The sequence below is a fragment of the Salvia splendens genome, chromosome 4 (assembly GCF_004379255.2).
Source record: "Salvia splendens isolate huo1 chromosome 4, SspV2, whole genome shotgun sequence".
Classification (NCBI taxonomy): Eukaryota; Viridiplantae; Streptophyta; class Magnoliopsida; order Lamiales; family Lamiaceae; genus Salvia; species Salvia splendens.
The window spans coordinates 19,035,133-19,060,927 of record NC_056035.1 but is presented as its reverse complement, the minus strand read 5'-3'; the positions used below and the strand labels follow the sequence as shown (position 1 = coordinate 19,060,927).

The following is a 25,795-nucleotide window of genomic DNA, read 5'->3' as shown; positions in this document are numbered from 1 at the left end:
GTTGCGCTCGATTGTTCCCTCCGGCCGGTTTTCATTGTACCGGCGACAGATGCGCCACCAAAAGTGATCGTCATATTGGTTCGTGCCAACCTCCGGATCTTCGGAGATTGACAAATACGCCTTGAAAAATTGCTCCATCTCCGCCGGCTAATATGGTGTGCGGACACCGCGAGTAGGAGGAGTCGGAGTTTGGGAGGGGGCGGTCGACCTCCCTCTAGGCTCGGGTGTCCACCCGTATCGCCCTTCGGGGGCATCTTGGTCGTCGATTGGGTATGGCCGGTAGCCACCCGGAACGCCCGAACTTTGGGTTTGAGGAGGGGCCGAATATTCTGTTTTCGGACTAGGAAACGGTTGTGAACCGAACCAATCGGGGTTCCAATCGTGGGAGGCCGGAGGGTGATCGCCTTGGCCGGACATTGTTATGTTGTATGTGTGGAAGAAATGGAGATGGGAGAATGTAGATGAGAATGGAAATGAGAGAATGTAGATGAGAATGGAAATGAGAGAATGTAGATGAGAATGGAAATGAGAGAATGTAGTGTGAATTTTTGGGTGTGAAAGTGGAGGTATTTATAGATGAAAATGTGTATTTTTTGGGGGAAAAAAAAGTGGTAGAAAACGGTAAAAAACGGATATATTTTTTTTGGAAGTGGAAACATATTTTTTTTAATTTTTAATCGGTTTTTAATTTTTTTAATTAAAAACCGATATAAAAAAAATTCAAAGGCAACGGCTATACCGTTGCCCAATCGCAGCACGCCACGTCACCTGCTCGTTGGCACGGACGTGCTCGATGCATCGAGCAGTGCCGTGCCAGCGGCGGGCGAGCTCTTCCGTGCTGCTGGCACGGACGGACGGACGCCTCCGTCCACTGTTGCAGATGCTCTAATTATATAAAAATAAAATCTGATAGTCAAAGTCATAACCGACCAACACCAAAATGGAAGAACTATTAAAATTAAATTAAATTTAAAAAAAGAAGAAGATATGAATTAGGGTATATGGCCGTCTCTGTTTGCTGTGGCATCGTACCAGCCGTGAACGAGGCGCCATTGCGGTGGTTCTTTTAAATTATGAATAAATTTTGGAAATATGAGCATGGTCCCTGCCTGACCCTGCCTCTCAGATTGTCGTTATTTGTGACCTAAAAATATGTCCTTTTGTGGCCCCACACTAGAAGCGTTTCAAACGTGTCGGTGTGTTTCCTTAGTCAAAATTTGTCTTAATAAGTGACACCATATTCTGATATTTTTTTGGATCAACTTGCAATTCTTGCACTGCTCTTCTCAATGCCATACATTCAAGATATTCGGCGTTCAGGCGCAGTTATATGAGAAAATTAAATACCTGACCAATTGGAGAAATCATTCATCATTTTTCATACAAACTACGATGTTAGTGTCGGTTCTCTCTCATCACAATAGGAGGAGTCGGGGTAAGACCAATCTCTATGTACGTTTACGTACCCCTCGATTCGCTTCTATCGCCTCCAATCTGCTTGTTTGCCCAGCTGTTGTTTATATATCGTTATCTTGTATTTGGGTAAAAAGTGATCTATGCTTGCGCTCTATGCTCTCTTCATGTGGCAGCCCACGAAAACAAAAGAAAGACAAAATTAAAATAAAACCATATAAAATATTACACTTCGAAGTAATATTATTGACCGGTTTACAATATTAGCTTAAATGCAACATTATTCCCGAGCAACATCACCAACAACTTGATGCATAATTTATTAACACTAAAACTAACTACAAGTATACAATGTAAGAAACTAAAAATAATATAACTAAAGGTAAGCCCAAGGTATCGAATCACATAGAATAAAATTCAAACTGTCTATTATGATCGAGCTTCTATACTATCAAGAGAAACGAGGATTTTTTGTTTGATTTTATAAAACTGAACTAGAAATAAGTAAATAAGTAACCGTGAGATAAATCAAGCGAAGAGAGGAATTTAAGAGTTATGATTTCACCACTTCAGTTTATCTATTACTCTCTCCGTCCCACAATAGGAGTCACTCTTGTTGTAGGCACGGGTTTTAAGAAGAGTAAAAAATAGTTGGTTGGAAAAGTTAATAGAATATGAGGCCCACTTTTTTATATTGATTTTGTAATAAAATGTGTGTGAAGTGAGTTAGTGAAATATGAGACCTACTTACTATTTATGGTAAAAAAAATGAGATGTGACTCTTATTGTGGGACAGACCGAAATGGAAAAATGTGACTCTTATTATGAGACGGATGGAGTAATTGATAAACTGAAGTAGTGAAATTATATCTCTTAAATTTCTCGCTTCGTCTGATTTATCTCAATAGTTACTTAATTTATTTACTTATTTCTATCTTAGTTTTATAAAATCAAACCAAAAATTCTTATTTCTCTTAGATAGTATAGAAGCTCGATTATTTCAATACTTTACAAATACGTCCAAATAAAATTGAACAAAATGTACAATATAAGATCATAATTATATGTTATATGTTCAAAAAGTGCCAATCTAAGCCTTAAATTCATGCAAATTTCATGTTTATCAACTCCGTAAACTTAGCTATTTGTTTTTTTACTAAACAAAGCACGAGAGAAACTAAGAAAAAAAAAATTAAATCCAAGGATTAGACTTACTATAGTTACCTCAAAAAATATATTCCCTCTATCCCAAGGAAGATGACCCCTTCCTTTGGCACAAGATTTTATGTAGTTTTATTTTGAGTATTAGATGGAAAGAATAAAGTAAGACACGAAATAAAGTAGAGATAAAGATGTTTCGGTTTTTAATAATGAGTCATTTTGGGTAAGACAAACTAAAAAGGAAAATGAATCATCTCCAGTGGGACGGAGGGAATAGTAGTACTACTAGATAAGAAATAAGCTTATCAAGACATAAATTAAATCAAATAAAGTTTTTAGTATGATTACGGTATACAGAGGCGGACCTACTTGGAGGCATGAACCCCCACCCATTTGGCTATTTACTATATTAGCTATATTTATACATTCCAAATCAATTATTTTGTTATTAGCTCAGTTGCCTAGCAAGGCTGTCATGTAACCACATGATCACAGGTTCGATTCTTCATTCTGGCATTTCTTTCTTGACTTCTTGTTTTCTAGTTCCGGTTCCTTGGTAAATTTTATCTTTTTTTAAATTTGTATTTCCCTAGTTCTCGTAACCAATTTAATTTATTAATTTTGTTTTTGGTTTTCTTCCATTAACTTATAATAATTAATTAATATTAGTATTTTTATTTTCTTAAAATATAAGTTTGTTTATTTTTCATTATTTGTGTAAATATTACTATTATAAGATCATAAATTAATAATCATTAATTTAATTTTTTTATAAAATATTTCAATGTCAACATTTCGTCGTATGTGTAATTAATTTATGGTGCTCACTCAAACTGTTTATCTCTCTCATTCATCTCTGTCACAGCTTCGTAATATGTCGGGTTGCTTCTCGAATTGTCAACACTAAAAATATGCAATTACCGTTAATAGTAATTTGGACCCCTCAGTATAAAAATCCTGCATCTGCCACTGTTTGTATATCACCTTAAAGCACATGCTCATAAGTGTTTGAATGTGTGTTTATCATTTACGCTCATTGTGTATATAAAAAAAGAACATATGCTCTCGAATCATGTAATATTCCAAATTTACTTTAAGTTGGCTTTAAGTTTAATCTCTTCTCATGTGATAAAAAAATAGAGAAAGTCTTTTTATTAGATTGTATTCTTTGGAAAAGTGAGAAAACATAGTTAAAAGTGACTAAACTACGGAATGTGATCAAAATTAGGAAAAGTCTATTTATTTGAATGTAATATAGAGCAGATTCTTTGATAAAGTGAAAAAACATTATTGAAAGTGACTAAATTTAACCATATATCTAGTTCAACTTGAAAATAACTTCTTACAGAATCCTTCAAGTTTAAGTGATCTAAGTAGCTAAAAATATGACAAATCTCTAAACATTTAAAAAAAAACTGAAACAATTACTAAAGCTGCCTATGTGGGAGATGCTAATCAACAGTAACTTGTTACAGTTAATCCAACAATATGCCATATCAAGAAAATGCATATTTGTGTCCATGTAAATTTAAGAATTAGTTTCCGTATAAGAGGCTCATTTAATGAGATGTACGTATTCCCGCGTTCAAAGGCCAACCAACACACTCCATAAATGCTGCAATCACATAATCCAATCCAGTCCACTCCACCATCTACGAAGCTTCATTCTTCATCCCTCCCTCTAAATCACGTATAAAATCCCATCACTTTCCCTCCACAACCAACTCTTCAAACACATCAACAAACAACAATTAATGGCACCACCTCACAGGAGAAGTGCCCTCAAATACTTGGTCAAAAAGCTGTCCAGAAGAGTAGACGCGTGCGAGGAAACGGTTCCACACGATGTCAAGGAAGGCCAGTTTGCTGTCGTTGCTAACAAGGGCAAGGAGAAGCCTACACGGTTCGTTCTCGAGCTGTCTGTTCTCAAACACCCGCCGTTCCTGAGGCTGCTTCAGCTGGCTGAAGATGAGTTCGGGTTTCAGCACGATGGCGCCCTCAACTTGCCTTGCCAGCCCGAGGAGCTGCACAGGATTCTGCAAGACAGGCTCTGCTCATTAGTTTGATATTGTTCACTTTGGCTGGAGTCAAATCCCGCGCGGATTCGTTTTTGGGTCACCCCAAAATGCCTCAAACTAATTATGGGTCGATAACACTTATATACCAATCCAATTTACCTCACTCATCTAAAGTGGGATGGATTTGTAACTTTTTTTTTTCTGAAAGGAAAATACACACTCCTCATTCAAGTCAATACTACTCATTTAAGTGGTATGTCAAGTTAAAATTTATCAACACTTTCAACCTATCTTGGTTTATGGTATGTCACTTGTTCGTGTCTCAAAATAGATAGTAAACTAAATTTTCTTCAACTTATAAACCAATCAAAGCTAAATGTCATCCAACATGATTTCCTTCAGCTAGTAAATAGACATGTATATATTTTCCTCTGTTATTTCTCCAACCTGATCTAGAAGCTTTTGATAAGAGTATGAAAGAAAAATTGTTATATGGTAAGGAAAAGCTTGCAGTTATGCAACATTCAGGATATATGGAAACTGAAGAATCAGGATGGCTTAAAGGAGGAGAATCCACTCGGAGTGCCATTTGACTCGGTTGCCATGACTAATTATCATGATAATCCATCTGTGAGATTATTTTAGTTAGAAGAGAAGGCTTTAACTAATTATCATATGATTATCCATCTCAGATTAAGTTGTGATATCTCATGAACCAAACATCATACGCTTAACTTTAAACAGAGCAAAAGTTTTCTATTAAAGATTGCTTCAATCTCATAGCTTTTTGAAACTATAGTGCAACATCACTCTGCATTGGCAGCTAATTTGGCTTCCAAATCCTTCACAAATTGCTCAAAATTAGCCTCAGATGATCCATCATTTTCCAATGCATCATGCAGTTTCTCCCTCACTTTCTTCATCTCTTTCCCCAGTCTCTCCGAAACACCTCCATTCATGCCCGTTCATCTTCTCGCAAACATCTCCCCTCTCAACACATCCACCCTCGCAAAGATTGATCCCGACCTTCCAGTCATCGACCACCAATTTCGTATTCATCGGTTGATCATAATCCAACGGGTAACAAATCATCGGAACACCGCACCACATGCTCTCCAGCACAGAGTTCCACCCACAGTGCGTCAAAAAAACCGCCAACAGCCGGATCCGAAAGAACCTTAATCTGATTGCACCACGCCACGACGAGACCCCTTCCCTCGATCTCGTCCGTGAAGCCACTTGGCAGGTCAGCATCCTCCCAAACCACCCAAACGAAACTCACCCGGCTCAGGAGAAGTCCATACGCGATTTCTCCTACAGCCTGTTTGCTGGCCTGAAGGGTGCTTCCTAACGAGACGTACATGTAATGAACTATGAAAAACCATGGGAAGAAAAATGTAAATGAACATAACTCAAAATAGATGGTGAAGAGCCTCGACTGCTATTTCATTGATTATCTAAAAAGCTCAAAAATGTCGTTACATATATGCGGCATAGGAAACATCTAGAACTCTACCATAAACCATCTAGTACAAGTTAAAGCAAGATTACAAAGTTAATCATAACAAACTCTGCTAATCTATTTTCTTCTTTAATCCCTTTAGCACCACGTCTCTCCAAGTACATTTATGGTCCCGCATCTTAGCTGTGAGTATGGGTACAGTCACGAGCTGAGCTCGTGAGGCGTTGGCTTGTGCGATGACAACTTGCTGGGAGCTGTCACTTGTCTTTTCTCGTGTACGACTTTCAAGCAACAAGGCTTGGTTGATCAAGCCATCTCCTTCAACACGCTTGATCAAGTCATCGGCCGATGGCTTGATCAAGCCAATCTTCTTCTCATGCATCGATGGCTTGATCGATGACTTGATCAAGCTAATCTCCTTCTCCTGCATCGATGGCTTGATCAAGCCAATCTTCTTCTCATGCATCGATGGCTTGATCGATGACTTGATGAAGCTAATCTCCTTCTCATGCATCGATGGCTTGATCAAGCCAATCTTCTCCTCATGCATCTCTTCGATCTTGAGACTTCTAACATCCCCCCTCAACCTGAGTGAGGCTAGAGAAACTATACCGAGCTTGTTTCTCGGCTTTAAGAAAGGTTGCTGTCCAAGTGGCTTAGTGAATATATCAGCCACTTGGTCTTGAGTGGGAACATGCCTCAGTTTAATATCTTTGTTTAGAACTTTGTCCCTGAAAAAATGAATATCAAGCTCAATATGTTTAGTACGGGCATGCAAGACATGATTTGAGGCTAGTGCAATGGCACTTAAGTTATCCACCCAGATCACAGGTTCTGACTTAGTTGAAATTTTCAACTCACCAAGAACAGAACTAAGCCAAGTGACCTCAGCTGCAGCATGAGCCAAGTTCCTATACTCAGCCTCAGTACTAGACCTAGCCACAACAGTTTGCTTCTTCACACACCAAGAAGTGGGGCTGCTTCCAAAGTAAGTGCAGAAACCAGTGGTTGATCTTCTATCATCCAAGTCTGCTGCCCAGTCAGAATCAGAAAAGGCAGACAAGAAACCATTGGACTAATGAATTTGAATTCCAAAATCTGAAGTGCCTGACAAGTATCTCAAGATACGTTTGACAGCTCTCCAATGAGTATCAAAAGGTGAGGCCATGTATTGACTCACCTTGTTAACAACATAGTTGATATTTGGCCGAGTGATGGCTGCATATTGAAGAGCTCTACAATGCTTCTGTACAATTTAGCATCAGAGACTGGTTCACCAACATTCTTGCTTAACTCACAACTAGAAACCATGGGTGTAGGACAACCTTTTGCACTAGTCATGTTGGCCTTCTTGAACAAATCTATGATGTATGCAGATTGACATAAGTGAAGTCCATGCTGAGTTTTAACAATTTCTACTCCAAGAAAGAGGTTGACATCACCAAGATTCTTAAGAGAGAAATGAGCATTTAACTGATCAATTACTTTCTCAATGGCTACAGGACAGTTTCCAGTAACTAGCATGTCATCAACATAGATTAGGAGATAGATAGAATCAGAACCTGATTTCCTGATGAACATTGAAGCATCAGCTTTGGACTGAATGAAGCCAGGTGTGATAAGTAATGAGTGAATGGTGAAGAACCAAGCTCTGGAAGCTTGTTTAAGGCCATAGATAGCTTTATTCAACTTGCAAACTAGATGAGAACCTCCCTGCTCAAAACCAAAAGGCTGCTTCATGTAGATGTCTTCTTTTAACTCACCATTGAGAAAGGCATTATTTACATCCAAATGTGTAATATTCCAACCAAAAGTCACAACAATTGTAAGAATTAGCCTGATAGTGGCCGGCTTGACCACTAGACTAAAAGTCTCAGTGAAAAAGTCTTGAGCTACAAGTCTGGCCTTGTGCCTAGCAATCTATCTAGAAAGGTGCAATTTTAGCTTGAATATCCATGTACATCCTACAAGGTTCTTCCCAGGAGGCAGAGCAGTTAAGATCCATGTTTTATTCTTGAGAAGAGCAGTGAACTCAGCATGCATGGTAGCCTTCCATGCAGGCAAGAGTAAGGCCTCTTGAGCTGATCTGGGAGTGTAATGTGGAGAAATGAGCAGAGTATATACTCTAGGCTTGAAGATCCCAGACTTGGACCTAGTAGTCATGTGATGTTTGGCAGGAACTGGATCAGCAATAGGATGATCACTCAAAACACCAGGAGAGTGTTGATTGCCCGAGACTGAGTGTGTGTCAGTGACTGAATGATGAGAGTCAGTATGATGAGAAGAATTTGAGAAATGATGAAGTGGAGATGACTGAGGTGAATCATCACTAGGTAGATTAGCATGAGGTGATGGAGGTGAAGTAGGAGAGGAGACAATTGGAGTATGGATATCAGCTGGCAGTGATGTGCTTACTGGTGGAGACAATGTGTAAGAATCTGAAACACCAGAAGAGAAGATTGAAGAATATGGGAATACTTTCTCATCAAAAACAATATCTCTAGAAATGATCACCCTTCCATCAGGGAGAAGAACCTCATAGCCTTTGTGAGAGCCACTGTATCCCAGAAATATAGAATTCATTGATCTGATGTTAAGCTTGTGCTTATTATAGGGCCTGAGAATAAGAAAACATAGACAACCAAATACTCTTAAAGCAGAATAGTCAGGCTCCTTTGAATGTAATTTCTGAAACGGAGAGACATTGCCAATGATCTTGGAAGGCATTCTATTTATCAGAAACACAACAGATATAAAAGCATCATCCCAGAATTTAATCGGAAGTGAAGACTGAGCCAAAAGAGTGAGACCAGTTTCTACAACATGTCTATGCTTCCTCTCAGCTAATCCATTTTGTTGAGGAGTATATGGGCAAGAAATCCTGTGAGATATTCCATTTTCCTTAAGAAATGAAGTTAAGCTTTGGAATTCTCCTCCCCAATTAGACTGAAAACTCTTGATTTTTGTTTGAAAAAGATTTTCCGTCAAAACCTTGAACAACTTGAACACATCAGAGACATCACTCTTATTTTTCAAAAGATAAATCCAGGTGAATCTTGAATAATGATCCACAAATGAGACATAATATTTATAACCATTTCTTGAAATTACTGGGGATGGACCCCTGAGATCACTATGGATGAGTTCAAGTGAGAAGAAGCTATTGATTCAGAAGAATTGTAAGGAAGTCTGTGTGCTTTAGAGATGCAACAAGAGTGACATAACTGGGTTTCATTAATTGAATCAAACGGGACATTACAACTTTTGAGAACACTTTTGACAATATCTAGAGTAGGGTGTTCTAGTCTATTGTGCCACAAAGCTAAAGCAGGGTCAACAACTTGATTTGAACTAGCACTATGTGCTGGTATGGTGGATCTGACACTGTGTATGGCTGGACTGCCTTGATTGAAAGGAGTGGACAGGGAAGTGGTGGAGCTAGAGTTTCTCTTGATTGGTGAATGGTCTACTCGAAAATGGTACAACCCCTTGTCAAAAGTTCCCTTGAGAACGATTTCCCGAGTTCCCAGATCCTTGATAAAACAAAAGTCAAGATGAAACTCAAAGAAGACAAAGTTATCCCTAGCAAATTTTGACACACTGAGAAGATTCTTGGTTATGCTAGGAACATGTAGGAGATTCTTTAAGGTAAGCTTTCTATTGAAACTAGAAGAGTGAGGTTTTAAAACAGATTTACCAATATTAGAGATAGCAACAGAAGATCCATTTCCAAGCAAGAGACCATTACCTCCTGTGTATTTTGCACTGGTGTTGAGGTTGCTTAAATCACCAAAGACATGGTGAGTGGCTCCAGAATCTGGGTACCAGCTAGTTGAAGCATTTGAATCATAGCCAAACTCAAATGGTGCTCCAGTGCTCAAAGATGGAAGAGGCCTAGCTGCAGCAGAATGCACCAGATGTGCTGATGGACTGATGAAGCCATGTTGCTGATTTTGCATTCCCTCTGAACTGAGGTTGCTGCGGCTGTGGAGGGGCATAATTTTGTTCAAATCTGTGCCAACATTTTGCTGCAGTATGCCCAGGCTTGTCACAAAGTTGACACACCACCTTGTTGTTTCCTCTGCCATAGCCTCTTCCACCTCTCTGATTTCTTGCTCCACCTCTGCCACTTCCAGAATCAAACCTAGTGTTGTATGGAGTGAAATCTTTCTTTTGATTTGATGGCTGCATTAGATTCAGAAGAGGTTGTGACCCTTCTATGCTGGAGGAATGTGATCTCATAGTCTTCATCCTTGACTCAAAAGTGAATAGAAAAGCAGTAGCATCACCTAAACTCCATGAGTCTGACCTTGAGCTGATTGCACACACAGCTGGGTCATATTCTTGTCCTAGGCCTCCAAGAATGTGCATCACTTGCTCATCTTCAGATACTCTGCAGCCTACTGATCCAAGAAGATCAAAACAGTTTCTCATCTTTCCAATGTACTCACTCATGGTCAGGGAGTCCTTCTTAAGATTCTGCATTTGCTGCCGGTATTGCATTATTTTAGCTGTAGATCTGCTTGCAAAATTGGTCTCAAGGGCACCCCAGATATCCCCTGCAGACCTCAGGCCAACCACCAAGCCTAGAGCTCCTTTTGAGAGTGAAGAGAGCAGCCATGCTGCAACTCTCCTATCTTGCCTCTACCATGAAATAAACTCATCATTAATGACAGATCCCCCTTCTCCCTCTGCAATAACAATTGTCTGGGGTGGAGATTTCTTTTCTCCATTCAGAAATCCTTCAAGCCCATATCCATAGGCAATGACATCAACTTGTTGTTGCCACATTAAGAAGTTTGCATCAGTCAGCTTCACTGATATGGGGGGCAGCTGTTGTGCATAGAGAGACTGATTGTTTTGACTTTGAGCAATGCCTCCAGATGTAGAGCTGGAGCTTGCTATTTGTGGAAAGAAAATAAAAACGTAGAGAAAGAGGGTATAGAGACAAGATCAAGAAGATGCTGCTCTCCATGTAAAGAACAATGCAAAACCATGCGAAGAAAAATGTAAATGAACATAACTCAAAATAGATGGTGAAGAGCCTCGGCTGCTATTTCATTGATTATCTAAAAAGCTCAAAAATGCTGTTACATATATGCGGCATAGGAAACATCTAGAACTCTACCATAAACCATCTAGTACAAGTTAAAGCAAGATTACAAAGTTAATCATAACAAACTCTGCTAATCTACTTCCTTCTTTATCCCTTTAGCACCACGTCTCTCCAAGTACATTTATGGTCCCGCATCTTAGCTGTGAGTATGGGTACAGTCACGAGCTGAGCTCGTGAGGCGTTGGCTTGTGCGATGAAAACTTGCTGGGAGCTGTCACTTGTCTTTTCTCGTGTACGACTTTCAAGCAACAAGGCTTGGTTGATCAAGCCATCTCCTCCAACACGCTTGATCAAGTCATCGGCCGATGGCTTGATCAAGCCAATCTTCTTCTCATGCAACAATGGCTTGATCGATGACTTGATCAAGCTAATCTCCTTCTCATGCATCGATGGCTTGATCAAGCCAATCTTCTTCTCATGCAGCGATGGCTTGATCGATGACTTGATCAAGCTAATCTCCTTCTCATGCATCTCTTCGATCTTGAGACTTCTAACAGTACAGAACCGAGCCAGGGGACTTGGACCAGAGCCAAACAGAGCAGCCTGACTCAGACCATAAGGTCCCAGTGGCAGAAGGAGGTAGATTTTTTGAGAAGCTTATTGGACCAACTGCGTAGTTCGGCTGGATTTTGTTAAGAGCAGATAATGTATCAGATTCCAGCTCATAAACTGTGTTGTGCAAGATGAAATCAGACTTCTTCACTTCATCAAACGCTTTCATCTGCACCCTGTGCACTAGGGTACTACTGCAGCATTCCTTGAGATACAACATCAAATCCTTCGTGTTCACTGACTTAATTCCGTCTACGTATTTTATCTCCTCCTCGACGTTGTCTGGTAATAAAAACAAAAATTAGTGTACAGAACTTAAAGACTTTGACTACAGTAAATGAAGAAAGGGTCCTATTAGGTTGGCAACTATCTTAAACTGGTAACTGACAACTATGTCAACAATTTACGTCATTTATGTCAATACTAAGATATTTGTATGTCAACCATACTATTGACATCTATATTTACATGTCAACAGAAGATATACATATGTCAACTATCTTTAGTTGACATACAAATATCTTCGTGTTGACATCTATAACGTTAGTTGTTAATATAGTTGTCAGTTATCAGTATAAGATAGTTATCAACTGATCATATCCTAAAGAAGAAATATATACCTTTGCACGGATAATGACCATTTTCTCGTAGAAGTCGAACATGGTAAGTTAAAGAAAACGCCAAAGCTGGCTCGGTCGAGAATGAGACCGTCAAGAGGTTGTGCTTTTTGGCTACTGCGGTTTGCCATGTAAACAAAGTGTCAGTAACGAGAAATGGGACCAAATCTGGATCCGACGACCGGATTAGCTTGCCAACGAATTCATCGACATGAATCCATAAATTTAGCAACATGAACTCCCATTACTTGTCGTCGTCTCGGTCGTGATCTAATGGAAAACCATCACTGATGGTTGTGTAACGGATATCGAGACCAGACTCCCGAGCCAGGGAGAAGGGATCGGGTTCGGAGAGAGATGATAGTAGTTTGTGATGTATGAATTCGAGGTGGACGAAGGTGACGAGGATGCCCTTTGAAGCGAGTTTCATGGCTAGATTCGTGTAAGGAGTTATGTGGCCTTGGAATGGAAATGCAACCATGATTGCATGACCCCTTCTTTGCCTCATGTTTGATCAATTTTTGAAGTGGTGAATGCAATAGTGATGTATGTGTGTATATATGTGTTTGGAAAATGATTCGTTGTCAATTTGGGGCCTATCACATTTTGATTTATTGAGAATTATTCACTAGATTAGTCAAGACTATTGGAATAATTGAGTGAACAATTACATAAAGCTCTCTATGATGATTAATCAAGAACGATGGAGAAGCAGCATAAACTGTAGAGCGGAAACGTACCTTGATCCATAACGAATTGAAAGGCGGAATTGCTTTGCAGCGACTATGGATCTTCCAAACGATCAGAGACATTCTTCGCAATAGTCTGCCCAGAGAATACAAAGATATTGAATGTTCTTCTGACGTCTGAGGACCATAACCCTAGCTTATATTTATATTAAATATAAGACCCTTTATTTTCTATTCGGTCCCTCATCAAATAGAAAAACACATATGATATCTACACTTATTTCCATAACAAATAAATGCACTTCAGCCTAAATTTTAATCTTTAATAGATCACTTTAATTGAGTAACTAAAAGATAGTCATACACATTAAATTAGTAACGTGGAAATGTGGAAGTCCAAAAATTCTAACAAGACAAGCTTGGCAGCCACGGAAAAAAATGTAGTATCAACATACTTTTCAAATTATTTTACTTTATTTAATTCCTCTATTGATTGCATTATATAATAATTTTAATCCCATGAAAAGGATACACAAATATGCATAATTCGTAAAGGTTGTTATTTTGAGGTGAATAAAAGTTGCATTTTGATTTGAATTCTCCCCCACGAATTGACTTCATATAGTGTTTCGATTTTCCAAGACTTGTCAATCAAACATGAATGGTTACCTGACTTTGTATATAAAAGTTAAAACTGACATAACATTTTGCGTCTCAAGCAGTTCTTATCCCCATTTATTTTCCATCACAACTTCTGGGATAGCGGTGCACTTTTTTGATTGGTTACTGAAACAAGTGAATACCAATTCAAAGATTTTATAGTACAATTTTTAGGGGTTAAAATGTGGCATGATTTAAATGAATATTGTATAATTTAAATATATTTTTATTTAAATTTCTACCTCTTTCATTATAAAAATAAGAACATTTTTAAATTATGAATGTCCCATAAAAATATTCATTTCTATTTTTGGTAACTTATTTTCCTCTAATAATGTGGTCCCATTCTCTAAGCATAATTATTTTTTCTTTCTATCTCTCCTACTTTACCAATTATGCATTAATTCTTTGACATCCTAAATGACCTATTTTTATGGGACAGAGGGAATGTTAAATAGTTATTTTATTGAATTTGCTTATTTATTAGACATGGGATCTTAGGATTTTTTATGGAATTATTCTTTTCTCGGAATAATTAAACAAAAGAAAGTAATTTGTGAAATAGATAACACAGTTAACTAAATACTTCTATTATTATTTCGATACATAATATATATACATATTTCGATATTTTGAGAATCAATAAAAACTATGAGTTTTAACAACACTATATTAGTATCTAATAGAATAAATCAAAGTCAATTCAATTCTATCTATATATTCCCTGTCCCATAAAAGATAAATAAATCAAAGTCAATTCAATTCTATCTAAAAACAAACTTTTATTTTTAGTTTGTTTTACATAAAATGTCACATTTCCTTTTTTTGATAAAAACTCTCTCTCATATTAATATAAATATACTATTTTATCTCTCCACCTAAGACACAAAATAACATCTCCTAAAATCTCATGACATTCCCTAAGAGCAACTCCAAGGGGAGAAGGTAAATGAAAAGGGTATATCATGTTTATACCTTCTCAAAAAGTGCAATATACCTTTCCAAAAAGCAAGCAACTCCAAGAATAAAAGGTATATGAAAAGGTAAATGATTATTTTTTTATTAGTTGCTAGACTACTGCTGCAACGGTAATATCTTAAGTTCTATCATACTCTATGCCTCAAAATTAACTAATATAAAGCAACGGTACAAATTTTAAAAGTATGGATATTTAAGCTTATATGTAAGCAACAAAATAAGTTACTGGACAATTCGTTTTCTGCCCAAATGAATCCTTTTCCAAATATTTTAGATTATATGAATAATGATTCGGATGATGAATTTGATGCCATTATAACGGCTGCACAAGAGGAAGAGATGAGTCGTCGGCGGACGAGGGGCAATCGCGGCTCCATTCCGGGACATCGAGTGCTTCATCGTGGTAGGCAAGAAGGCCATGAAAGACTCTATCGCGATTACTTCTGTGAGCATCCCGTGTATCCTGCAAACTTATTCTGTAGGAGATTCCGCATGAGTCGTCCTCTTTTTAGCCGAATTGTTGACGATGTGGTAGCTCACAATGCGTATTTTCACCAAAGATGTGATGCTACAGGTCTTCTTGGTTTGTCCTCTCTTCCGAAGGTCACGACAGCCATAAAGATGCTTGCCTATGGCCAACCAGCGGATTCTGTAGACGAATATGTTAGAATCGGAGAGAGTACTACATTGGTTTGTTTGAGAGAGTTTGTGAAAACAATTGTAGAGGTATATAGCCCACAATACTTGAGGGCTTTTCTCGGTCGATCTTTTCTTTTCGTTCAGCCTTTTCTCGGTTGATCTTTTCTTTTAGTTCGAAAAATTCCGGAGTAAGAATCGAACTTACGCTCCCAACAACACTTTTTCCTTCGTTTTTTAGCAATTCCTTCGCAGCTTTCCTTCCCATAGGCCTATCTTGATTAACGTCGTCTTCAGGATCCAAATTTGCTTCAGTGGTTGATTTTTGTCTCTTGTTTGGCAAAGTTGCTTGCCATTTGGGATCGAAAATCAAAATTTCCCAACAATGTTGACAAGTAAATGACTTTCCCACCTGCCTGTTGTATACCTTGTATGCATCTTGAAGCTAAAAACATATAAATGTTAGGCAAATACTTGGGTTAAATCTATACATAAAACTACATAATATTTACAACTTGTACAAAATTTACCCTTTCTTGTTCGTTTTGTCCACTTTGATTCAGCCGTTCGATTTGACTGTAAACTCTAACAAATTTGGAGCATTGTTTGTTAATATCTCTCCAACGCGTTTTGATTGTAGATAAACTACGTTGGGTGGAAAAACCTCCATTATCGTCAATATATTTTTCTATCCTTCCCCAGAATGTAGTAGCATTTTGTCCGTTTCCAGTAGCCGAATCTTTACTTGTATGAAGATACGCCGCAATCAAAAGTTGATCATCTTCACGGGAGAAACTTGAACTTCGTTGCCTTTTTCGTGTTGTAGGAGAAACAACATTTGAAGTGTCGGTTTCAAAACTTGTCCCAAAATCACCATAATCATCGGCTAAATCAACGGAGTGTTCTCTTGTCAATAAATTTGTGAGAGACTCAGAATCATTTTATGAAAAATCCATCTGCACAAATTAAAGAGATATATTTAAACCATAATCTAAACATAAAATATTAAATATTAAATAATATATCCATCAAATGATATAAAGTATTAAACAAATATATAAAACATAAAAAACTCCTAAACTATTAGATATAATGCGACGGTACTTGAACCCAATATATATACTCCATATTTAACAAAAAAATCACAGTCTGTTCTACAGAACGAAGGCGGCGCAACGTTCAAGCAAATAACCAAAGCACTTCCCAATCTCACAAATCTCGGCGCAATCGCTCAAGCAAATAACCAAAGCACTACCCCAATCTCACAGATCTCTTTCTCCTATATTATTTTCTATATTTACGCCTTTGATTTTTGTTTGCTTGATATTGAAAAGGAATTGCTTGGCTTCGGAAGTAGAAGTGAATGAGGTGAAAGTCTATTCATGGTGTCTTTTTATTTCGAAAATTAGGGTTTAGAATTTAATAGTATTCTGTTTCTTGTTGGTGGAATTAATTTCATAAAACTAACAACCAATTTCATAGAATTCAATATATGTTCAGTTTTATTGTAGTCGTTTTGCCGCAACTTTTATCTCCCGCCAATGTCAAAATCAGTATTTTCTATTTTACCTTCTCTTTGGTGGAGAGGTAAAGATACCTCCTCAAAATGGGAAAAGGTATAATACCTTCCCATTTACCTCTCTCCTTGGAGACTGTTTTTCTGTTATCATGATTTACCTTCTCATTTACCTCCTCCCTTGGAGTTATCATGATTTGACAGTTATCATGATTTACCTTCTCATTTACCTCCTCCCTTGGAGTTGCTCTAAGTATGCCATCTATTATAGGACGAAAGGAGTATAAATTTAATTAGTTAATAAAAAAAAATTAATTTTTAAAATATATATTCACAAATCCAATCAATAAGAAGTTCAAATTAAAACCTAGACTAAGACATAATAATAGAGCCCAACACCCAAACTAAAACTCTATTTAAATAGAAAAATAATAATTACGAAATTCTGTACTAGTATTATTTAAATCTAAATTCCTTTATCAAGTCCAACCCACTAAAACCCACTTCATACCTAAACTAAGCCCAAATAATATGTGTACATAAATTAATATTCGTACAAATCCTACAAAGTACCGCCTACCCTGCGGATATCATCTCAGCCCTTCTGTCTCGCCTGCGTAGCCTCGCCGCTTCCTCTCACCTCCGCCCACCACAAAACCACACTTCAAACCCAGCACCGCCGTCAGCAGATGGCCGATCATCTCTCCAGAGGCCCTCCCCATGGATCCCTGCCGTACATGCTCGCACCCTCAGTGGCAGATCCATAAATTTTGATTCGGGGTACTGACAAATAATTAAGAGTTTTGAATTTCCTTACATTTTAGTTGCGTTATGAATATTTTATATAGAACACAAACATAATGACTAACAAAAAATCATAGTGTAAAAATATATATTATGGAGTAACTTTTAATCGTTTGATAAAATAAAACATGGAAAAAGATAAACAAAATGTTTTAACAAAATAACAGAAACGGAATTGAATAAAAATATCTATTGTGGAGTAACTTTTAATTGTTTGATAAAACAAAACATGAAAAAAGTTAAACAAATTGTTTTAACAAAATAAAACAGAAAAAGAATTAAAATAATATACTAGAATTTTCAATTGTTAGAACTTCAAAAGGAACCAAGCATGTAGTCAATGAGTTGCGAACTCAAAACCTCCGTGTTAAAAATTGCACATAAAAACATCACGCCACTGATACTTCCCCTACTGCGCACACTTGATAATTCCTTATACATGTATATTTAGTTTATTCATTTATTACATGTATCAATTATCTATATTACTTAAATATAGTCTATACCGCTTGATAAATTAAACAACTGTAGTTTTATTAATCTTTAAACGAGAACAATACATTTAGTTGAAGATATTTGATCGACCATATGTATGATACCATATCTCTATAGTAGAGATCTTAATGCAGCCATTTAAAATTTGAATCCCTCCCTAGCAATCAAAATTTGGTACTCTTGGCCTCCATCTTGGCCTTCAAATCCTCCATAAATTGATCAAAAGTCCTATCCGACGACCCATCAATTTCCAACGCCTTCTCCATTGCAACTTTGAGTTTACTCGCCTCCTGCCTCAGACTTTCGGAATAAGCCCCATTCATAAAACCTTTAATTTTCTCAGCAATTTCCACCCTGTCAAGAGATTCCCCATCGCAGAGATTCACCCCAAACTTCCATTTCTCAATCACCAGTTTCCTGTTGGCAGTCTGATCATACGCTATGGGGTAACAGATCATAGGCACACCGCACCACATGCTCTCGAGAGTCGAATTCCATCCACAGTGCGACAGAAATCCCCCAACCGCAGGGTTAGAGAGAACACTCATTTGATTGCACCAAGGAACAATCAACCCTTTCCCCTCAATCATATATCCAAACCCCTCCGGAAGAACATCGGTGTCATCGCTGCTGAGCATACCAGGCCTGATCACCCAAACAAAGTCGACGCCGCTGAGGAGAAGGCCATGAGCCAACTCTTCAATCACTTTCTTGGTGGTGTGGACGAAGCTTCCAAAGGAGATGTAGAGAACTGAATTGGGCGGCTTGGAGTGGAGCCAGTCGGTGCAGTCGGCTTCAGACCTTAAGCTGTTGCTGACGGTGTAGGAGTGGAGACTCTTGGAGAAGTTGAGGGGACCAACGGCGTAATTAGGCTGGTGTTGGTTGAGAGCTGATAGGGTTTCTGGTTCAAGTTCAAGCATGGTGTTGTGGAGAATCAGATCTGCAGATTTCACGGCGTCCAGTGCGGCGGACATAGCTTCTGTCACTATGCTTACCAGTCCGGATTCCTTCAAGTATGACATCAGATCTTTTGCGTTTATTGGCTCCACCCCTGGAATATAGTCGATTGCTTCCTCCATCTCATCTACACCTCAACAATAAATTAATAATACTCCATCCCTCCTCAAAAATAGATGAACATGTAAATAACACGAATTTTAATGTGTAATTTATAAAATGAGAGAGAAAAGATAGTGGAAATAGTATTAGTGGATTGTGAGGTCCACATTATTAGTAATGTGCATTTAGTTAAAATTCTATATATTTAGACTTGGTCTAAGTTTGGGAGACAATCCAAAATGATAAAACTAGTATAATTTTTGAGGACGTATGGAGTAGTAAGTATTTGCGTTGTGTTCATATGTGAATTCTTCAGTTACAACTCTTATTTTCATTTTTTTTGGTCAGTTACAAGTTTTATAGCGCCTGCCACATGTTTTCATTTTAGTGGGAGATAGCAACAAAAATGATTAGTTGGAGATAGGTTACATTAGAACTACCTGCATTCAGCCAAGCATATATTAGGTGTGCATTAAATGTGTTAGTATTAGATATATTCGAAATACTGTTGTATAAAAAAATCAAATCAGTGAATATACGAGCAAATGCATATGCAGTTGTTTAAATTTTTATCTAAATAAAACGCAAAGTCGCCTGTGTAAAAATATACAATCTTAAGAGGAAGTGTACTTTTAGTCTTCTATGTTTTCTAACTTTTGTTAATAATTATGAAACTTAATTCACATTTCTTATGCATCTTACAATATTATAAGAGAATAAATCTATTTTTAGAGTTAAATACTCTCTCTAGTCCTATTAATTATTCCATCTCGTCAACTTCTTCTTATCCCTATTAATTATCTTATTTTGCTTTGTTTCACTACTAGAAAATTGGCTTGTATTGGCACTTAAAATTGTCACTAGAAAATTACTGTGCTGACACTTAATCTATAATGGCACTTGATGCAAGTGCAGCACCGGGTACCTGTAGTAAGAGGTAATGTGTAGATAGTACATCTATGATGGCACTTTTTATGTTGAAGTGCAGTAACAATATATTATAAAGTGCAGTGAAAAGCTAGTGTGTAGATAGTACATCTATGCTGGCACTTTTTATAAAGTGTGATAAAAAAAGTGTAGTGAGAAGCAAATTTTCTAGTAGTGTTTATTTTTAGCAGATGTATCTCATATTTCATTAAAAGTTCTTAACAATTCTTTAAACCTGCACCGGTCAAATATGAAAGAGGACGGGGTGAGTATAAATCATTTGAACCAATCATTTAGCAGCATGTATATGATTCAACTATAAGACGCATGCACAATCCTTAGCAATAGTTAGTAACAAAAATGTGAGGGGCAAAAAAAGCACCTTTGCATGGAAAATGGCCATTTTGCTTGAGAAGATGCCAATGGTAGAGAATTGCAAATGTCATCGTCGTCTGTGTCCAAAAGGAAACATTAACGAGGTTGTACTTGCGGGCGACGGCGGGCGGCCACGTATAATTCGTGTCGGTCATCAAGAAATAGTCGAAATCGGGCTCAGAACGCATCATTTCCCCCACAAAATCGTCGACGAGGGCGGGAAAATCGTGCATGATGGCCCCCCAGTGCTCCTCCAAGTGGAGATCGCGGTCGAACTCGAGAGGGAGGCCGTCGCTGATGGTGGTGTAGCGGATGTCGAGGCCGGACTGCCTCGCCTGGGAGAAGGGGTCGGCTTGGGGGCCGAGTTTAGAGAGGAGCTTGTGATGGACGGATTCGAGGTGGACGAAAGTGACGGTAATGCCCTTGGAGGCGAGCTTGAGGGCGAGACAGATGAATGGGTTGATGTGGCCTTGGTGTGGGACGGATATCATTATGGCGTGCGCCTTTGCCTTTCCCATTATTCGCATTCTTCTCTTTTTCTTTGCTATTGGGTTTGGATGATTGGATGTGTATGCTTTCATCCACCTTCACTTCTCCATTTATAGACTTTTGTATACCAGTGTTTGGTATCTATTGACTTTTTTTTCTCTCTCCTTTTTCCCAATAGTACTCATTTATATTAATATTCTCTTCGTTATCGTTTCAATTAAGATGACTCAAAACTTTTGAGCATGAATATTAAATATTACTTCATCCGTCCGTGATTAAATGTCTCATATTTGACCGGTACGGATTTTAAGAAATTGTTTGACTTTATGTAGTAAAGTGGGTTGAAAAGTTAATGGAATATGAGACATACTTTTATAAATTGGTTTTATAATAAAATGTGACTGGAATGAGTTAGTGGAATGTAGGGCCCACTTAACAAATATCGTAAAAGTGAAATGAAACATTTATTAGCGGACAGACGAAAAAGGAAAAATGAGACATTTAATGGCGGACGGAGAGAGTAAAATATTGTGTTAAAAACTTTTGAGCATGAATATTAAAATATTGTGTTAACAAGTTTGAAAGAGGAATAAAGTAGGTGATGAGATAAAATAAGAGAAATTGAATATTTTATTTTGTTGTCTAGAAAAGAATGCAACTCAACTTAGTTGGGAAATCCAAAAAATAATACGACTCAACTTAGTTGAGACGGCCGGACGGAGGGAGTAGTATTTTTCTTGAGATGCTTTTAGATTTAATTATAACGATATTCTTCTTTTACTTGAATAGTTAGCATATTAACTTAAATAATTTAGATTAAGATTTATAAAATTAGTATGACGAAAAATACATTCGTACGAATAAAATCCCATATTTTACATTTCTCTCCAAGTTAAAAGTAATCAGAAAATTATAGTATGCATAATAATGAGTACTGATTTAGTTTATTTAATGAAATTTGAATCAATCTCTATTTTATTAGTAATTGATTAGTCCTTCCAGTCCTCGTTATAAGTCTCATTTTATCATTTACATCCGGTCCGTGTTAGAAGGTCCATTTTATTTTTATTATTTTGACAAGTGAATCCTATATTTCTCTTCACTCACATTTTATTATAAAATTAATAAATATGATTCACATTCCACTTACTTTTTCTACCACTGTAATTTATAAAGTCAAACAGTTTATAAAGTCAAATAGTTTCTTAAAATAAATGATTTGAAATGAAAATATAATTTTATACCAAAAATTATTAATTTATGTTTATTAAGTAATGATTTCAAATTCAATTTCATAAAATTTTAATTTCAAACACAATATCCAGTTCATGATACCCAACAAACATGTAATTGGGGCATTTACTTCATTTCGTTTATTTAATTTAATTCGACACGAGATTTTATGTAGTGTTGTTTTGTGAATAAAGTAAAGAGATTAAAGTAAGAGGAAGAAAAAAAAACAAAAAAAAACTGATATTTCTATATTTAAAAATATGTTATTCAAAATAAGATATAAAAAAAATGTAACGAGTGGGACAGAAGTGGGACAGAAGGACTATGATAGAAAGAAAGTTGAATTTAATGTATCTACTAATTTGCACAGAAAGGAAAACTGAATTTAATGAATCTTACTCACTGTTCATTTAGGACAAAAAGGAAAAAATAATTTTAATAAATCTTATTATTGTACAGAAGGACTATGATAGAAAGAAAGTTGAATTTAATGTATCTACTAATTTGCACAGAAAGGAAAACTGAATTTAATGAATCTTACTCACTGTTCATTTCGTGTAATAATAGGACAAAAAGGAAAAAATAATTTTAATAAATCTTATTATTGTACAGTATCGGCAGTTACAACTTTCTATCAAGCCATCCACAAACAACATTACATTAATATCAATATCTCCCTTACTCATTCATAAGCTGTATATCAATTCAGGCCTCATCTCTTATCATAAAATAACACTCACAGCTCATCATTATTTCTTTCGATAATACTCACAACTCATTATTCATTTCTTTAATTATCCATGAGTCTCACAATTTTTCTTTTTCTTTTTTTTATATCATATTACTAAGGATATCAATCTAATCCAAAACTTGTGTACCAACTCGAATAGCCCGATAAAATTAACATATTAGGATTACTAATTTCACAACCTGAATATAAAATGAGCTAAACGTGTAGCCCACAATTTACATATCTTCTTTAATCTTCATTCCACATCTTTAGACTCTGTTCTACACTACCAACTTTCAAGTTCCACCCCGACACATTCATATATCGTCCCATCACCCACTACCACCGGTTTACCACCGCCAAAGTCAACCAAAATAAAATTGAGAATTATCCCATCAAAATCTCAATATATTTATCGTTTTAATATTGATTCATGCAAGATATGATTTCTTTGTGTTGGAATCTTGTTTTAAGATGTCCAGTCAATGAAGTTTGACCAATAATAAATGTGATGAGACATTTAATTTTGGAGAATTAAATGATATAGCGTCGATCTACGTTCCTGGCGGGACTTGGAAAGAGGCGAAAACGCGATTAGAATGCGGATCAAGTTATATGGAATGATAACCGAACCGGTCGGATCAGTTAGCAAATTATCGTTGCCACTTAATCACTGCAGTCTTGCTCTCGCTCTTTCTTCCTTGCCAAAGTAATTTATAAACTCCCAATTTTGCACAACTTTAACAGTAAAGCGGCAAGTTCAGGGTCGATCCCACAGAGAAGTTGGTGTGTCGAGTGTGTGAGTAGTGAACAGGGGAGTTGGCTGCAGCCACGCTTTAATTTGGGAGTTTTAACTATTGTCTTTACTCTAGGCAGAATTTAACTAGCTAGCTTGATCAATGGAACTTTAACTACTAGGCCAAGTGAATTGCAGTTAACAGCAGAAAAGTAAACGTGAGAATGTAAACGAAAATAACTTTGATTAAACTAAAAACTGAGTACAGCGTGAAATTTAAACTAAGCTAACATTTCGGAAGCTAAGAAAGCGGTAAAAACTGAGAAGAATCTCAGCGGGAAACTTAAGATAACGCTAACAGAAATGAGTATTCTGCAGCGCTCCCTTCGGTCGCCCTTTTAACTAAGCTATCTAAGCTAAGCTAGAAAACTGAACTAAACTAAACTAGAGAGCTGAACTACGCTAGATAAAACTAGACGGAAAGTAAAGTGTCGGATCCCCCTTCTTGTGGTGGCACATCATCTATTTATAAGCTCGATTCGACTCCCAGCTGGATAACGATCTTGACAGGGAATATTCGCTCATTCTAAGAGTGAGCGACTCATTGATTGCTACGTGCTGTTCTTCTAGAATGAAGATGCTTTTTGGTAACAGATTCGTATAACAGCGTCATCCTTGAGTTCTCATATTCTGGCACATGTCCCCTTCTAGAACGTCGTCCTTGATAACAGAATGGTGCGCCATATCCAGCTCATTTCCTCACGTGTTCTTCTTCTAGCAGCCATCGGTCCCCACCTAACTGCTTGATCGCTCCCCCTTGATCAACTCCCCCGATTCTTGGCCATTTTTCGCCTTTTGTACTTGCTTGATCAGTTCGGCCTTGCTGCCTTGGTCAAGTAGCATTTCTGCACATTTTAACACTTGTTTTGCGCGATAAACCGATCAAGTAGTATACATTTTACCCTTAAACCGATGCATGAAATGAGCCTTATCAAACTGCTCACACTTAAAACATACTTGTCCTCAAGTATAAAGAAAAAGAAAAGAAAAAGAAAAGACAAATTTCAGGCATGGTTTACTTATTTCACAAGTAAAAGAAAAAAAATGAAAAGAAAAAACAAGACCTCAAGATAAAAGCACGTATTCACATATATATGCATTAGACCGAATAATTTTCCAACAATCATACCCGAGGTCGAGGTCAATCCATTTGTCAGTAGCTTGTATTCCTTCTCTTTCGCCTTTGCTTGATCAATGTGTCAGCTTGTCAAGATTGCTCAATTTAAAAACCACTGTTGGATTCACTCAGTCATTCATTTCTCACAGAGATGTTAGGACTGTTCACTCGGTGTTGCCATAAATTTAATACCTTGAATCGGACTGCACAAGATAGTTCCTTAAGGTCTTTGTTTTGGGTTGTAACGGGGCTCAAGGGTAGTAACGTATTAGGGTAGGGTTTCTAAGTTCAAATATAAAATTTTAAAGAAAAATCACATGAGTCGAAAAGCCAAAGATTTGACTAAACTCGCTAGATCAGAATTGGGATATTTACTTCTTCCTCTTCTTGATGCTCCTTCTCGATCAAATTTTGACCTTTAGCCTTATAACTTTCGGCTTATTTGTTTACTTTTGATTTTCTGGGTCAGGTTACAACTATTTCCTGCCTTTTCTTTTTCTCAAACCTTTTCATCATTTTTTATATGATCAACCCGATTGTCTAACTTGATCAACCCGGCTACCCTTTATTTCGATCATTCTATTGTTATCCCCTTTTGTTTCCCTTGACAAACTTCATCACTTCGACGCTCTTTTCTCTTGTGATATGAAACTTGTACTTGGTCTTAAGACTTCAAAGAATGGGTAAGGGTGTTTGAGCTCAAAGTGGTTAACTAAGGGGTGCCTTGATTAATGAGGCGGGGTTGTGGTATCGAAGGAAGAAAACGGCTCAAAAGGCTAAGTCCTAGTGCCTTTAGTCCTTACTACTTGCGCAATTTTCATCTCAATATTAAAAGTGTTCTACTTTTGGCTTATAACTCACATATAGAGAGGCTTCACAATTGGTTTAGAATTGAGCGTTTCCATCATACTTGCGTCGTTCAAATTGATCAAGTTTTTGCAATCAAGTTTTA

General features: G+C 37.1%; 2 protein-coding genes and 1 pseudogene across 2 annotated transcripts; 1 reads left to right on the top strand and 2 right to left on the bottom strand.

The window, feature by feature from the left end:
* The first annotated feature begins 4,225 nt into the window (after window positions 1-4,225).
* LOC121799934 (auxin-responsive protein SAUR50-like) lies at window positions 4,226-4,828 on the top strand. Its single transcript, XM_042199454.1, has one exon. The coding sequence runs from the start codon at window positions 4,329-4,331 to the stop codon at window positions 4,638-4,640; it is 312 nt and encodes a 103-aa protein (XP_042055388.1). The 5' UTR covers window positions 4,226-4,328; the 3' UTR covers window positions 4,641-4,828.
* Window positions 4,829-5,398: 570 nt separating this feature from the next.
* On the bottom strand, window positions 5,399-12,847 carry LOC121800785 (annotated as a pseudogene).
* Window positions 12,848-18,260: 5,413 nt separating this feature from the next.
* LOC121800426 (UDP-glycosyltransferase 86A1-like) lies at window positions 18,261-20,996 on the bottom strand. The gene is made up of 2 exons (XM_042200000.1): window positions 20,486-20,996; window positions 18,261-19,201 (listed from the first exon to the last, which is right to left on the bottom strand). Exons 1-2 carry the CDS (start codon window positions 20,994-20,996, stop codon window positions 18,282-18,284), a joined length of 1,431 nt encoding a protein of 476 aa, XP_042055934.1. The 3' UTR covers window positions 18,261-18,281.
* Window positions 20,997-25,795: the final 4,799 nt, after the last annotated feature.